This window comes from Nerophis ophidion, linkage group LG24 (genome assembly GCF_033978795.1).
Source record: "Nerophis ophidion isolate RoL-2023_Sa linkage group LG24, RoL_Noph_v1.0, whole genome shotgun sequence".
Taxonomy (NCBI): Eukaryota; Metazoa; Chordata; class Actinopteri; order Syngnathiformes; family Syngnathidae; genus Nerophis; species Nerophis ophidion.
Genome location: NC_084634.1, coordinates 7053085 through 7070584, shown reverse-complemented (window position 1 = coordinate 7070584; position 17500 = coordinate 7053085). Strand labels below are relative to the sequence as shown.

Genomic DNA, 17500 nt, shown 5'->3' with positions numbered 1-17500 from the left:
TTCGCTTCCCCCCAAAAACATTACTGATTATAACTCACTGCAGACTTCATGAGAGCCAACAAACATAATCCATCCATCCATTTTCTACCGCTTATTCCCTTTCGGGGTCGCGGGGGGGCGCTGGCGCCTATCTCAGCTACAATCGGGCGGAAGGCGGGGTACACCCTGGACAAGTCGCCACCTCATCGCAGGGCCAACACAGATAGACAGACAACATTCACACTCACATTCATAATATAAAACATAATCAATCAATCAATCAATGTTTATTTATATAGCCCCAAATCACAAATGTCTCAAAGGACTGCACAAATCATTACGACTACAACATCCTCGGAAGAACCCATAAAAGGGCAAGGAAAACTCACACCCAGTGGGCAGGGAGAATTCACATCCAGTGGAACGCCAGTGACAATGCTGACTATGAGAAACCTTGGAGAGGACCTCAGATGTGGGCAACCCCCCCACCCCCTCTAGGGGACCGAAAGCAATGGATGTCGAGCGGGTCTAACATGATACTGTGAAAATTCAATCCATAGTGGCTCCAACACAGCCGCGAGAGTTCAGTTCAAGCGGATCCAAGACAGCCATCAGACTATATAATTCATATGTTCCTTCTTGACTGCACTTAAATGTAGAATATATTTATATTATTCACATGTGAACAATGCTGTATAGTGTTTATTGTCTATTGTGAGCGAACTGTGGTGCGGAATTTCCCCCAAAGATCAATTAAAGTACTTTCTATTCGATAATAAAACATCACTTACTGTGCGAGGTCTGCTGTCAAACCACGGCCGAGTGAAAATGGGACCCATTACCTCCCTGCTTGGCACTCAGCATCAAAAGGTTGGAATTGGGGGTTAAATCGCCAAAATGATTCCCGGGCGCGGCCACATCTGCTGCTCACTACTCCCCTCATCTCCCAGGGGGTGATCAAGGGTGATGGGTCAAATAATTTTGCCACACTTGGTGTGTGTGTGTGTGGCAATCATTGGCACTTTAACTTTAACTTATTAGGATGCCGACTGCTAGAATCTTGTTATATTCCCGTTTTGGATTAAATAATCCTCACCCCAAAAAAACGGTGAAACCAGGGGTCTTTTCATGTCGTTTTCGCCATTACCAGGTCTAAATTGGTTGTCAAAGTGCACCAACTTGTCGGAATGCATCCTCAGCCTTCTTCTATCCAGGTGAGAGGCATGATTTATGATCTCCAATAAAGTTTCACGATAGAGATCACGTATATAGTTGGTCTGCGTTAGCATTTATAATAACAATATCACAAATACTTGGTTATTACTCAAGTCACAAATTTTAAATGGAGTATTGTTGGAGCTTTTTGGATGGGGTTTTGCTGTAAACAGACTTTTAGTTCCGTTTATTCACCAGTTTGAATGCTTTAAAACAATTTTTACATCTCTCATCGTGTCTTTCATTCTGATTGTCAACGATTGGCAAAAATCCCAAAAATATGCAGTTCCCCTTTAAGATATGACGACGACCCCAGTTTGACCCAAGAACTGACTATTTCTATTTACCGTATTTTTAGGGCGCACTCGATTATAAGCAGAGGTGGGTAGAGTAGCCAGAAATTGTACTCAAGTAAGCGTACTGTTACTTTAGAGATGTATTACTCAAGTAAAAGTAAGGAGTAGTCACCCAAATATTTACTTGAGTAAAAGTAAAAAGTATGTTGTGAAAAAACTACTCAAGTACTGAGTAACTGATGAGTAACCTGATTACGGCAACAAATAATGCACAAAAACATAAAAATAACAATGAGCAAATTCAGAGCCAGGAATATCGCTTAAGCAACTAAAACAATAATATATATTAAATAATAGTACATTAAAATAAAATGAAAAAATGGCACATTGAGCCACAATAACTTAACAGCACCATAGCCTCAGTAGGCTTTCATTGATTTGATTGATTGATTGATTAAAACTTGTATTAGTAGATTGCACAGTACAGTACATATTCCGTACAATTGACCACTAAATGGTAACACCCCAATAAGTTTTTCAACGTTTATCAATTACTTAATAAATGACCAAGTCGAGGTGATCTACCTCATATATACATACACACATATATATATACATATATATATATATATACATACATTTATATATACAGTATATGATTTATATTTATTTATTTTGCCGTTTTTGTTCACATTTTGAAGGTGTTTTAATGAATATACATGCATGTTTAACATATAGATTCCTATCTTTCATGAAGACAAGAATATAAGTTGGTGTATTACCTGATTCTGATGACTTGCATTGATTGGAATCAGACGTTCACATTTTCAAATGGAGGAGAAAAAAAGTTCCTCTTTTCTGTCTAATACCACATGAAAGTCGTTGGTTTTTGGCATCTTATCTGTCCAGCTTCCATATTAGTTTTTATACACTTTACAAGAAATACATCGGCGGCAAACTCCGTAGCTTGCTAGCTTGTTTGCGCTGGCTTTCGGAGACTCTTATTTTGTTAGCGCAGGCGCGATGGAGCGGCACTTTTATTGTGAAGACAGGAACTGTGCGATCAGTCTTTAGGCTTTTGACGGGAAGTACGGTTGAAATAAAAAGTGTCTTTTTTACTTTACACTTTTGATTGATTGATTGAAACTTTTATTAGTAGAGTGCACAGTACAGTACATATTCCGTACAATTGACCACTGAATGGTAACACCCGAATACGTTTTTTTACTTGTTTAAGTCGGGTCATGTGACCGCCTGGCTCTGTTTGATTGGTCCAACGTCACCAGTGACTGCATGTGATTGGTGAAACGCAGGCATGTGTAGATCCTACTTTGAAGCTCTGTCATTAACCAAAACAAACATTAATAGATCGATTAAAAAAAAGTAGCTAGTAGCGAGCTGAATGTAGATAAATGGAACGGAGTAAAAGTAGTGTTTCTTCTCTATAAATATACTCAAGTAAAAGTAAAAGTATGTTGCTTAAAAACTACTCATAGAAGTACAATTTATCCCAAAAGTTACTCAAGTAAATGTAACGGAGTAAATGTAGCGCGTTACTACCCACCTCTGATTATAAGGCACACGGCCGATGAGCGGGATAATTCTGGTCTATTTTCATACAAAAGGCGCACCAAAGGGGTCATATTATGATTTTTTTTCTACATGTAAACACTTCCTTGTAATCTACACAACATGTAGTGGTAGTTCTTTGGTCAAAATGTTGCATAGATTGTTTTACAGACGATCTTCCTGACCGTCTCTTCAGGTTGCGCCGTTTTATCGGCGCTCTTGTTTATGTGCCTCCTCTTTGACAGCGTCTTCGCCCCGTCGTGTTTGTTGTACCGGTAGTTTTTAGCACTTCCGTAGCAAGTCTACTGCCAGATATAAGTCAGAGCTGTAAACTACTTTGTATTAGAAACGGGACTGCCCCACAACAAGGAGAAGGAGCTTAGGGACTAGGGCGAAGACTATAATGGAGGTCGCACGTACATTTTCAGGACTTATGCAGATCCCAAATACAAATCAGCAGGTACCAAGGGGTAAGAAAAGCAGGTTTTTGAATAATCGGTCGAAACAAAACGTCAGATAATATGCCATTGGTGTCCTTATACACACATCATAATAACACTTGTATGTTAAAGCACTGTACGTCTGACTATGGTAGCCGCATTGCTCTGACAATCCAATCGGTGCGGCTTTGTAGCTTACCGAAGCCGTACTCAAAAACAGACAGATTTTTGAGCGCCTTGTGGAATGCTCGATATTCTCAATGAAACATCAAAGTTTTGGACTTGCTTGCGTCATTTATTGAACGACCTGCAATCCATACATACCGCTAATGTGTGACTGCCATCTACTGGTCACACTCATACTTGCCAACCTTGGGACCTCTGAATTTGGGAGATGGGCTGTATGTAATTTCAAGTATTTCTTACACACACACACAAACACACATTGTATATATATATATATATATATATATATATATATATATATATATATATATTATATATAAAATCCGCTCAATGGAGAAGTCTGATCTCCAAAATTTGCAGGCAGCATACCCCTTCTCCTTCGAGATGTGCTGGATGAACTCAAATTATTTTTTCCAATCATTTTGGAAGTTGCAGGCGTACTTCTTCTTACTCGTCGTCCCCATGTCTCTGTTATGTTTTTGGACATTACTACTTGCCGTAGTTTTGAAGCAATACATGATGGGAATCCGGATGTGGTGTGTCAGTGTATTAAATTGCCGGTTGGAATAAACACACGCTGAGAAATAGCTAGGAGCCTGCCTACTTTATGGGTTATAGATAAACCTATGGATAATGGAGACATATATAATAGTCTCCTTTTCAGGTGAGAAAGGACGCTAAAGACACGCCCCCAATATTGTCACCCGGGTGAAAATCGGGAGAATGGTTTCCCCGGGAGATTTTCAGGAGGGGCACTGAAACTCGGGAGACAGGGTTGGCAAATATGGTCACACTTATCATTACACTACGTACCAAATAAATTTGCTGCGAGGCCGGTAAGCGCACCCAGAATGATTCCGTACATTTTTGAGATATTAAAAGGATTTTAAGTGCGCCTTAAGGTCCGAAAAAATACCCTACTTCCTTTCGTGAAGGAGGGAATGTCCCTAAACAAAAAAGGGCCAACGAATGTGTTCGGCCTTACTGCACTGCCATTCTGTGCGAAACATTTTGAGGCCAAGGCGGCGAGGTCAAAGTCCCACCCGAGTCACGTGTAATACCACTTTGACCACTTGGCATCAAAGTCTTCAGAAGAGGTCAGCGGTCTTATCTGTGCTTGTCAATGAGTTGTGATCGGAGATAAAATTATCTGTCGAGTGACAGCGTAAAGGTCACTTTTCCCGTTATCGAACTTTTGACACCTCCTTTAATTAATTTGACCTACAAATGCTGAGATTTGTTTCTTTTTCCACGCCCAAAGATACTTTTTGTCATGGTTTTGTAGCAGGAACATTAATCCATCACGGTAACAGACTGGATAAACGTTACGCCCTAAACTAGGTCAACCTTCAAAGCGTTTTTTTTGTTTTTTTTTATGACTAACTTCCCCTCATAGTTTTTGAAAACGATGCCACCAAAGACGTCAAAGACTGCAGGATCACAGCAGATCATAACAACATATGGAAACCTGTTTTTGGTGTGGCTGCCAGCTGTATAATGACAGGTGCGAAAGTGACATTACACTGAAAGCTTCATTTTTTTTATAGGATTTGTTTTTCCCAAGTACAATTTTTGGCGGTCATTTTCCATTACGTAGTGCCACAAGTCTGTATATATAAAATCCCGCAGAAAGGGCGTCTTCTTAGAATAATTATGTGTAAATTATCACACAACTCTAATGCTTAAAGGTCGTTGCTATGGATGATATCAATTGTGCTGAAGTCGTATTTTTCTATCTGTGCAAAAGGACATCGTCTCGTATCAGTGTTTGTGTCCAGAACCGGCCTGCTGACTGCCAAGGGCGAACATCAAGTGCCGTGACGCAGACAAGAGCAGAGACAAGGCGATTCTACAAGTGTCAGCACATTTGCATTTCTACTTTGTATTAGAAACGGGACTGCCTCACAACAAGGAGAAGGAGCTTAGGGACTAGGGCGAAGACTATAATGGAGGTCGCATGTACATTTTCAGGACTTATGCAGATCCCAAATACAAATCAGCAGGTACCAAGGGGTAAGAAAAGTAGGTTTTTGAATAATCGGTCGAAACAAAACGTCTAACTGGGGCTGCTGAGATTACCCCCCTTCCTTCAGAGACAGCCTAAGTGATGTAACCAGGGACCTCCCAAATAAATAGAGGCGCACGTGGGACTGTTACCTTAGAGCAGGGGTCTCACACTCAATTTACCTGGGGGGCCACTGGATGCAGAAACTGGGTGAGGCTGAGCCGCAAGAAAAGATTTCTTAAAAAATCTAACATGCACTTTTTAATGAATTCACCTTCCATGAATGGCTTTCCCGCCCTAGCAACATACTTGCCAACCCTCACGATTTTTCCGGGAGACTCCTGAATTTCAGTGAACCTCCCGACAATCTACCGGTGCAACCATTCTCCCAAATTTGTCCCAATTTTCACCCGGCCGATATTATTAAGGGCTGTCGTGACTGCACTGCCTTTAGAGTCCTCTACAAGAGTGGTTCTCAACCTTTTTTCACTGTGAACTTTGAAAAAAAAAATTTATTCAAGTACCCCCTAATCCCGGGGTCGGGAACCTTTTTGGCTGAGAGAGCCAAAAAGCCAAATATTTAAAAATGTATTTCCGTAAGAGCCATATAATATTTTGTTTTAACACTGAACACAACTAAACACGTGCATTTTTAAGTAAGACCAACATTTCTAGAGTATAATAGGTCTCTTATTATTTGTAATATTGTTATTCTGAAGCTAACTATGGAGGGGGCGTGGCCCGCTGGCCTGCAGCGAACTGGGGTGTGCCAGGACCGGCCTCGAAATCAGTGAGAGCTGCGTAGATGGCCCACCTGAGCCTTGTTATCTAATCACCTGTCGCTCTGTTATAAGCAGCAGCCAGGAGGGGTTGGGGCTGGAGCCAGAGCGCGAACAAGAACGAAAGAGAAAAATACAATTGCTGGAAAGCAACTGAGAGACTTATTGAAAAATAAAACAATATTGTAACCCTGAAACGGGCTCTCATGTCGGTGCTTGGTGGTCTGAAGAACCCCCAGGAGGACACGCCCCACACTAACCAATAATAAATAAGTAACTTCTTAACGCAACTTCTTGAACAGGTGCGGTAGTAAACGGATGGATGGAGTAAAAATGCATGAGAATGTTATATGTTTTGAACATTATTTTTAACACTTATTACAAGTGGGATTATTCATTACTTCTCACGTTAAGCAATGTCAGCTCAGATTTATCCGAGAGCCAGATGCAGTCATCAAAAGAGCCACATCTGGCTCTAGAGCCGTAGGTTCCCTACCCCTGCCCTAATAAGAGCAAAGCATTTTTGGTTGAAAAAAAAAAGAGATAAAGAAGTAAAATACAGCACTATGTCATCAGTTTCTGATTTATTAAATTGTATAACAGAGCAAAATATTGCTCAATTGTAGTGGTCTTTCTTGAACTATTTTGAAAAAAAGATATAAAAATAACTAGAAAACTTGTTGAAAAATAAACAAGTGATTCAATTGTAAATAAAGATTTCTACACATAGAAGTAATCATCAACTTAAAGTGCCCTCTTTGGGGATTGTAATAGAGATCCATCTGGATTCATCAACTTAATTTCAAACATTTCTTCACAAATAAATAAATCTTTAACATCGGTATTTATGGAACATGTCCACAAAAAATCTAGCTGTCAACACTGAATATTGCATTGTTGTATTATTTTTTTCACAGTTTATGGACCTACATTCATCTACATTCATTATAAAAATATAACGCTATATTATAAAAATAAAGACGTTTTGTTAACGCTATATTATAAAAAAAAATTAAAAAACAATTTACAAACACAAGCTATGGGATGACATAAGAGGAAATGTGACCCCGGAAGTAAATGTATCATCCCATAGCTTGTGTTTGTAAATTGTTTTTTTATTTTTTTTACAATATAGCGTTAACAAAACATCTGTATCTTTATAATATAGCGTTATATTTTTATAATATAACGTTAACAAAACGTCTGTATTAATCGTGACCCCGGAAGTAAATGTATCATCCCATAGCTTGTGTTTGTAAATTGTTTTTTAATTTTTTTTACAATATAGCGTTAACAAAACGTCTGTATCTTTATAATATAGCGTTATATTTTTATAATATAGCGTTAACAAAACGTCTGTATCTTTATAATATAGCGTTATATTTTTATAATATAGCGTTAACAAAACGTCTGTATTAATCGTGACCCCGGAAGTAAATGTATCATCCCATAGCTTGTGTTTGTAAATTGTTTTTTAATTTCTTTTACAATATAGCGTTAACAAAACGTCTGTATCTTTATAATATAGCGTTATATTTTTATAATATAGCGTTAACAAAACGTCTGTATTAATCATGACCCCGGAAGTAAATGGGGGGGGGGGTTCTAGGGGTGAAGAAATTTGGCGTGACAAAGCCTTAAAAATGTCAACACATAACACCATTGATATCAATTTGTTATTATTTTTTTAGCAATGACACACACACACCAAAAAAAAAATAAAAATCACACCAAAATTATTGGGGATCTAAAAGGGTCCTACTCATTAAAAATAAAACACTTTTTTTTTTTACTGTTTACTTTAAACAAAATCATCTTGAGATCAACTTCAGATCCATCTGTCAATTATACCTTTTATTGTTTTCTATGTTTTTTGTTTGTTCTTATTAGGCCCTTCTTTAGAAAAAACAACTTTGTATTTTATATGGCAAACACAAAACATGCAACATTTTCCCCCAAAAATATCTCAAAAGTGGAATATTTAAAGGGGAACATTATCACCAGACCTATGTAAGCGTCAATATATACCTTGATGTTCCAGAAAAAAGACCAAATGTTTTTTTTTAACCGACTTCCGAACTCTAAAAGGGTGAATTTGGAGATTTAAAAGCCTTTCAATTGATAGCCTGTCGGAGTGATGGCCTTTCACCCGTGACGTCACAACATGAAGCGATCCGCCATTTTCTCAATCTTGTGACACGCACCAAGTCAAATCAGCTCTGTTATTTTCCGTTTTTTCGACTGTTTTCCCGTACTTTGGAGACACCATGCCTCGTCGGTGTGTTGTCGGAGGGTGTAACAACATGAACAGGGACGGATTCAAGTTGCAACACTGGTCAAAAGATGCGAAAGTTTGTTCCGCACACTTTACAGACGACAGCTATGCTATGACAGAGATGGCAAGTATGTGTGGATATCCTGCGACACTCAAAGCAGATGCATTTCCAACGATAAAGTCATCGAAATCTGCAATATTGGAAAATAGACCACCACTGAATCTGCAGGAGTGCGTGAGCTATTCAGGGACGCCGGCAGTCTGTTCCCGCAGACGAGCGAGGTAAACCCACTGGATATGTTGCCTAAGACGTGATGTATGCCACTTCTTTTTCTGTCTCATTTTGTCCAACAAACTTGAATGCACAAAGGTGAGTTTTGTTGATGTTATTGACTTATGTGGAGTGTGTTAATCAGACATATTTGGTCACGGCATGACTGCAAGCTAATCGATGCTAACATGCTATTTAGGCTAACTGTATGTACATATGTACATATTATTTGTAGCTATAAATGCATCCAGCCTTTCCCTCCACCCACATTTAATGCCAAACAAACACATACCAATCGGTTAGAAGGCGATCTCCGAATTCGTCCTCGCTTCCTCGTCGTGATACGGCTCAATAGCTTCAGTTCTTGTTTAATTTTGTTTACGCTACCTGCCTCCACACTCCAGCCATCCGTTTCAATACATGCGTAAACTGTTGAATCACTTATGGCGCTGAAATCCGAGTCTGAATCCGAGCTAATATCGCTATACCTTTCTGTGCTATCCGCCATGTTTGTTTCTGTGTGGTCACAGGATAATGGACGGGTGGATATAACGACGGTTAAAATCAAGCACTTTGAAGCCGTTTTTCTGGATATTCTGTGATGGGTAATATTTTGAGAAAAACTTCAAAAAATAAAATAAGCCACTGGGAACTGTTTTTTACTGGTTTTAACCCTTCAGAAATTGTGATAATGTTCCCCTTTAATGTGACATTGATTTTGATATATTTTTTTTTAAAGAAAATAACAGCCTGCGTGGTACCTTTGTGTTATTAGAGTAAATATTGCAAGATTTTCTTGTCAAATTTCACCTGTTTACTCTTTTATACCATTTTTTCTGTTTTGTGGTTTTTTAATCATATTTTTAGAATGTGCTTAGGGCTGTTAAAGGCCTACTGAAAGCCACTACTACCGACCAGGCAGTCTGATAGTTTATACATCAATGATGAAATATTAACATTGCAACACATGCCAATATGGCCGGTTTAGTTGACTAAATTGCAATTTAAATTTCCCGCGGAGTTTCTTATTGAAAACATCGCGGAATGATGACGCGTGCAGGTGACGTCACGGACTGTCAGGAAATATTAGCTCAGCACCAGTTACGGCTAAAAGTCGTCTCTTTTCATTGCATAATTACACAGTAATTTGGACATCTGTGTTGCTGAATCTTTTGCAATGTGTTCAATTAATAATGGAGACTATAAAGAAGAATGCTGTTGGTGGAAAGCGGTGGATTGCAGCTGCCTTTAGCACCGAGACACAGCCGGTGTTTCTTTGTTTTTAACACAGAGCGGTCAAGCGAACATGTTTCTCTACGTCAACCAGCATGTTTTTGGATGGGAAAATTGTGATATAGAAAAGCCCTATACAAGTACAACCCATTTATTTATTTATTATATATATCTTACCGGAGACATCATTGGATTATTCGTGCCCCTGTAGTAGCTGTTTAAAAGGCAGCTGTGAGCTTGGCTACTCGGCTTCTCTCTGAAACACTGCGTGTTCACCGCAGCCACCCAACCTCCAGGTATGTCTTTACAATCTCACTAAAACACTATTAAAACAATAAGCAGATAAGGGATCTTCCAGAAGTATCATAGTAAATGTGTCTAATTATATCTGAAACGCTCACACTGCCGCCGCTTTTTATTTTATTTATTTTCTATTCCTTCGCTATCAATATTATCATCCACAAATCTTTCATCCTCGCTCAAATTAATGGGGAAATTGTCATTTTCCTGGTCCGCATAGCTCTTGCTGCTGGAGGCTCTCATTAAAAACAATGTGAGGACGTGAGGAGCCCTCACCCTTGTGACATCATCGTCTGCGACTTCCGGTAAAGGTGAGGCTTTTTTACCAGCACCAAAAGTTGCGAACTTTATCGTGGATGTTCTCTACTAAATCCTTTCAGCAAAAATAAGGTAATATCGCGAAATGATCAAGTATGACACATAGAATGGACCTGCTATCCCCGTTTAAATAAGAAAATCTAATTTCAGTAGGCCTTTAACAAATTACCCGTGGGCCGCACTTTGGACACCCCTGCTAAGAGGAAGTTAGTCGGTTTCCTCCAGAGGAGAAGTGACTCCGTACCACTTCCTTTTTTTTATTCTTAAAGGCCTACAGAAAGCCACTACTACCCACCACGCAGTCTGATAGTTTATATATCAATGATGAAATATTAACATTGCAACACATGCCAATACGGCCTTTTTAGTTTACTAAATTGCAATTTTAAATTTTCCGGAAGTTTTTTCTTGAAAACGTCGCGTAATGATGACGTGTACGCTTGACGTCACCGGCTGTTAGGAAATATGAGCGCTGCGCACACACACAGCTAAAAGTTGTCTGCTTTAACTGCATAATTACACAGTATTTTGGACATCTGTGTTGCTGAATCTTTTATAATTTGTTCAATTAATATTGGAGAAGTCAAAGTAGAAAGATGGAGATGGGAAGCTTTAGCCTTTAGCCACACAAACACACGGTGATTCCTTGTTTAAAATTCACGGAGGTGAAACTTTACTATGGATCAGAGCGAACATGGATCCCAACCGAATGTCAACCAGCAGGTTTCGGTGAGAAAATTGTGGTAAAAAGTCGCTTCTTACCGGAGATCAGCTGAGCTTGTGCCGTCCGTAGAGCTGCCGTCGACTTCCCTGAGACACTGGCGTCAACACACACTTCCGACTATCGGATACTGTTAAACTCACTAAAACACTAGCAACACAATAGAAAGATTTCCCAGAATTATCCTAGTAAATGTGTCTAAAAACATCTGAATTCGTCGTAATGCAATTGCGTTTTTTTATTGTTGTTTTTTTATTGTTGTTTTTTTATTGTTGTTTTTTTATAGTCGGTTGCTGTCAATATCCTCACACGAATCTTTCATCCTCGCTCAAATTAATGGGGAAATTGTCGTTTTCTCGGTCCGAATAGCTGTTTTTGTTGGAGGCTCCCATTAAAAACAATGTGAATATGTGAGGAGCCATCAACATGTGACATCATCGTCTGCGACTTCCGGTAGAGGGCAGGGCTTTTCTGTTGCAAGCAAAAGTTGCAAACCTTATCGTGGATGTCCATCCATCCATCTTCCTCCGCTTATCCGAGGTCGGGTCGCGGGGGCAACAGCCTAAGCAGGGAAGCCCAGACTTCCCTTTCCCCAGCCACTTCGCCTAGCTCTTCCCGGGGGATCCCGAGGCGTTCCCAGGCCAGCCGGGAGACATAGTCTTCCCAACCATGAATTGATTAACGTGGACCCTGACTCAAACAAGTTGAAAAACTTATTCGGGTGTTACCATTTAGTGGTCAATTGTACGGAATATGTACTGTACTGTGCAATCTACTAATAAAAGTATCAATCAATCAATCAAACGTGTCCTCCTACCGGTTGGACGTGCCCTAAACACCTCCCTAGGGAGGCGTTCGGGTGGCATCCTGACCAGATGCCCGAACCACCTCATCTGGCTCCTCTCGATGTGAAGGAGCAGCGGTTTTACTTTGAGTTCCTCCTGGATGACAGAGCTTCTCACCCTATCTCTAAGGGAGAGCCCCGCCACACGGCGGAGGAAACTCATTTCGGCCGCTTGTACCCGTGATCTTATCCTTTCGGTCATGACCCAAAGCTCATGACCATAGGTGAGGATGGGAACGTAGATCGACCGGTAAATTGAGAGCTTTGCCTTCCGGCTCAGTTCCTTCTTCACCACAACGGATCGGTACAACGTCCGCATTTCTGAAGATCGTGGATGTTCTCTACTAAATCCTTTCAGCAAAAATATGGCGATATCGCGAAATGATCAAGTATGACACATAGAATGGACCTGCTATCCCCGTTTAAATAAGAACATCTCATTTCAGTAAGCCTTTAAAATGGGTGGAAGAACCGGGGAGAGTTTCTTCTTACCTCCCAGCGGCCACAGGTCATGAAGAAGAGGGCAAAGGGAATGGCGGTGCCGGACATGGCGTGGGTGGACGGCATGCTGTACTCGGAGTTGTAGAACATCTCCACCTTGACCACGGGAGGCGAGGCGGGTCTGGACCAGCGGAAGACGTCCTTGGTGCACTGGCCCAGGTACATGACCCACACCCACACCATGATGAGCCGCCGGCTCACGAAGGCGTCCACGTTCCACATTAGGAAGGGGAAGAAGGTGATGTAGAAGAACTCGTTGCCCAGCTCGGTTCCGAAGGTGAACAGGTAGTACAAGAAGCGGTTCCCCACCTGAAACTCTTGGCCGGCGTCCCCGGTCAAGGAGTTTCTGCGGAGGGGCTTGACCGTGCCGGCTTCCCCAGCTCCATCCGTCGTGGCCCCGCTGTGCTCGGCCACACCGGTTGGCAGGGAGCCGTTGCGGGGGGAGCTCTTTAAACCGCCCGTCCTCTTCCGAACCGCCGCCGTTTCCTCGCCCAGTTGGTGGTAGCAAGCCCCGTTGTTGTGCGCCTCGCTCGGCTCCACTTCGCCGCCGCCGCTCCTGGAGAGCGTCGCTCGCACCCCGCAAATGTGCTGGAAGCGAGCGACCAGGTGGGGGTCTCGTAGGAAGCGGAGGAGCTCCAGCAGGCGGCTACTTTTCTCCATGGCTTGGGAGGGCGGCTCGGCGGAAAGAGGAAGCGGACGCTCGGCTACTTCGGCCGCACGGAGGACGGACGACGGAGGCGAGCTGGTGTTAGCATTAGCTTGGCCAAAAATACGATGTTTTCCAACTACGACGACTTAAACGCGGTGGGACACGCCCGTCAAAAAGACAATGTTATTAAAAAAAAGAGACGTTAATAAATACCAAAATGTTGGTTTTTGCTCATCTTAGTGCTCGCTTATAGGTCGTCGTCCTCCCCGCTGGTCACTCTTGCTCTAATGACAACAATCTGTTTACTCGCTACCCGCCTTTCTTCTTCTTCTTCCTCTTCTCCTTGGCGGTTGCAAACTAAGTCGGCGCATTACCGCCACCCTCCGGATGTGAGTGATCCTACCACTCTGTGCCGTCACAACATCGTCTCCTTCGGTAAAAGTATAATGTTAATAAATGTTATTATTCTAACACTGTCGAATGCATAGAGAAGGGAATTATAATTTAAGAGGAGAGCTACTTTTTAAGATCAAATATTGTAGAACAACCCAGAAACGAATGAGTGTAACAATAGCAAAATATGGAACTGTTTAAAGGATGAAATAAAACACAGCACCGACATAGACCAGTTTAAAAAGCTTTTTAAATCATTTATCATTGGTAAATATAAGAAAGAAGAGCAAACATTGTTTTAGAAAGACAATAATATATAATATGTATATAAATACAATTTCTCATTCCAGTCGCTTCACACTTGGCCCATGGTTCTCGCCCGGAAAAGGGTGGAGTGCCATCTCCGGGTTGGGGAGGAGACCCTGCCCCAAGTGGAGGAGTTCAAGTACCTAGGAGTCTTGTTCACGAGTGAGGGAAGAGTGGATCGTGAGATCGACAGGCGGATCGGTGCGGCGTCATCAGTAATGCGGACGTTGTACCGATCCGTTGTGGTGAAGAAGGAGCTGAGCCGGAAGGCAAAGCTCTCAATTTACCGGTCGATCTACGGTCCCATCCCCCCCCCTGTTTACCTGTATGTCATCTTTTTTGTAAGGGGCGCTGGAAGCCGGCAGACCCGTCAGCGATCCTGTTCTGTCTCCCTGTAATGTTTGTCTGATCTTGAATGGGATTGTGCTGAAAATTGTAATTTTCCTGAAGGAACTCTCCTGACGGAATAAATAAAGTACTATCTAATCTAATCTAATCTAAATGTAGACGCTGCGCCGATCCTCTGGTCAATCTCGCATTCCATTCTTCCCTTTCTTGTGAACAAGACCCCAAGATACTTGAACTCCTCTACTTGAGGCAGAACTTCACTCTCAACTTGGGGGGTCGCAGTCCACCCTTTTCAGACTGAAAACCATGGCCTGAGATTTGGAAGTGCTGATTCTTATCCCAGCAGTTTCACATTAGGCTGCAAACCGCCCCAGTGAATGCTGGAGGTCCCAGTCTGATGGAGCCAATCATCTGCAGAAAGCAGAGATGCGATCCCCTGGCCACCTCAACCTGACTGCGGCAATAAATTTTGTCCATAAAAATAATGAACCGGACCGGTGACAAAGAGCAGCCCTGGCGGAGTCCAATTTGTCCACTGTGAACATGTCAGACTCACGACCGGCAATGCGAACAAGACGACTGCTCTGATTGTGCAGGGACCGACTGGTCCGTAGCAACGGACCCTTGACCCAGTACTCCTGAGCAACCCCCACAGGACACTGCGAGGCACACGGTCAAATGCCTTCTCCTTCGAGTGGTACGCCAAATAATTACTTGATTAAAGCACAGCGATATTATTGTTCCTATGTTCAAATACAGCGTGAATATTCACTGAACCCCATTCCAAGAATACACAAAGTAGCACAAGGCTGTGGGTTTTTAAGTGGAAGGTTCAAGGTTTTTGAGTTTTCACCCTTGAAGGGTATTAGTGATGTCACTGATCATAGTATCCAGAGCGACGGCAATACATAAAAGAGTATTTCCACTTCAGAAAAATAGTTTTTTTGGACCACGGCACACAGAAAGGCATTGGATGACAGACACACACTGAGCATCCATTCGTACATTGTAACAATCATAAAGGACTGATTGGTCAAATATCATCAGTGCAACAATTATTTCATCAAAATATATATATTTGAGATAAAATATTCAATTTCTCTTTGATATTTTGTTGTATTTTCACAGGAGTCATAGGAATAAACACTGTTAAAGACCATGAACTGACAGAACAACAGAACGCTTCAGCAAGGATGAACAAGTTGTTGACACGAAGCAGACTTTACAGAGCACATTGATTGATTGAACCAGCCGTAAAAACTCTCCAAGCCGTAGGAAACTATAAAAATGTACAAATTTAAAGGGACTCTGCTTTAACTCTGTTTATCCAACAAACAAAAACATCCTTGGCTGCAATGTCCGGCTTTCTCCAGCAGAGAGCAGCAGAGAGCCTGGGGAGACAAGCGAGCGGCCACAGGGGAGCGTCACTTTACCCACGGGCAAGATGGACTTTGCACGATGTCACAGAAAGAAACACGAACGATAAGAAAGAAATCTTCACAGGAGCATCCAAAGGTCCCTGAAGGAGCTCACTTCACAGCAAGAGAAGAAGTCCATAAATGGTGCTGGGACAGTTTGGCCTTTGGTCCTGAGGCAGAGGAACAATGGCTGTCCCTTAGCTTCGAGAAGCTTCTAGTGGTTCATTCACGGTCGGTTTCTCAGCGTTCGGACGCCATCAGGGCCTTCGTCAGCCGTGGTCGTCCAAGTTGTACAGCAGCAGCCGGTGATCCGCTTCCAGCGGTTCCAGGCCCGGGCCGGAGTCCAGCCCGCAGAGGCAGCCTGCCGACGGACAGCACGGCACCAGACGGTAACGCTGCAGCTCCTCGAGGCTCAGGGACGGCGAGCAGCAGTCGCCGACCAGCACTTTCAACCGCTTCCTGTCGGAGTACATCCCGCCCTCGCCCACCATCCCCTCTTCCTCCTCTACGTCATCATACCCCTCCTCATGGTGGATCTTCCTCAGCAGGTTGTTGATGAGGACGGAGCGCCGCAGGTAGGCCTCGGGGTCGTCCAGGAACCTCAGCTTCTCCAGGGACAACTTGAGGATGCAGCCCCTGTCCTCCTGCAGGATCAGGTGCTGCACAACCGAGAGACATAACAAGACACTTGAAGACAACAACAAAGACGTTTCTCCGTCATGGCAACATCCATTCTGCCCTCAGAGCCAAGGTATCATCTGCATCGGAACAAGAGGAACTCTCTGACTTTTGAATAAACGAGAGCAGACAATGCGAGGTACTTTTTGAAAATATCCTCGTAGGCGTCCGTGCAGAACCTCCTCCTCCGCATATTTCCTCTTGAAGTAAGCGACTTTCGACGTCGTTGAATGGTTTGGTCTCTCTCCAGAGGGAAGAGGCTGCTGCAAGACACGCATTTCATCAGCACCGTCAGAGGAGACCACGTTCACCCACAGCTAATATGCTAACCTTTGCTTGGCTAAGTTTGGCGTAGCCGCTGCTGGTCCTCAGATTGTCTGAAAGCCCGGGAGTGTGTCGGACGAGCTGAAGCTTCACATCCTCCTCACGCTCCTGCAGGGAAAGAAGCCAGGTTGTAAAGTTCGGTTTCCAAGCTTATTGTTCAATCAGTCCAGAGACGAGGGGGGTGGATCTTTGGGCACCTAACCATTTGATCCGAATCCGATTCCTGGGGTGACGGTACGATTCAGACCAATTCAAACCAATTCTTGCAATGTATTACTTGGTATAATAATTATCCATCCATTTTCTACCGCTTATTCCCTTTCGGGGTTGCGGGGGGCGCTGGCGCCTATCTCAGCTACAATCGGGCGGGAGGCGGGGTACACCCTGGACAAGTCGCCACCTCATCGCAGGGCCAACACAGATAGACAGACAACATTCACACACTAGGGCCA

General features: G+C 42.6%; 2 protein-coding genes across 2 annotated transcripts in view; both read right to left on the bottom strand.

Annotated features, from left to right (window-relative positions):
* sgpp1b (sphingosine-1-phosphate phosphatase 1b) overlaps positions 1 to 13894 on the bottom strand; it is a 47513-nt gene extending 33619 nt beyond the window's left edge. Inside the window, exon 1 of the mRNA XM_061886147.1 lies at positions 12924 to 13894. Within this exon, the coding sequence (XP_061742131.1) occupies positions 12924 to 13592 (669 nt within the window). The 5' untranslated portion in view covers positions 13593 to 13894. The remainder of the gene's footprint in view (positions 1 to 12923) is intronic.
* A 1686-nt stretch (positions 13895 to 15580) lies between these two features.
* Positions 15581 to 17500, bottom strand: part of LOC133542624 (uncharacterized) — a 10439-nt gene continuing 8519 nt past the window's right edge. Inside the window, exons 5-7 of the mRNA XM_061886907.1 lie at positions 17055 to 17156; positions 16868 to 16987; positions 15581 to 16705 (exon numbers count right to left, since the gene is read on the bottom strand). Coding sequence (XP_061742891.1) covers positions 16316 to 16705; positions 16868 to 16987; positions 17055 to 17156 — 612 coding nt within the window. The 3' untranslated portion in view covers positions 15581 to 16315. The remainder of the gene's footprint in view (positions 16706 to 16867; positions 16988 to 17054; positions 17157 to 17500) is intronic.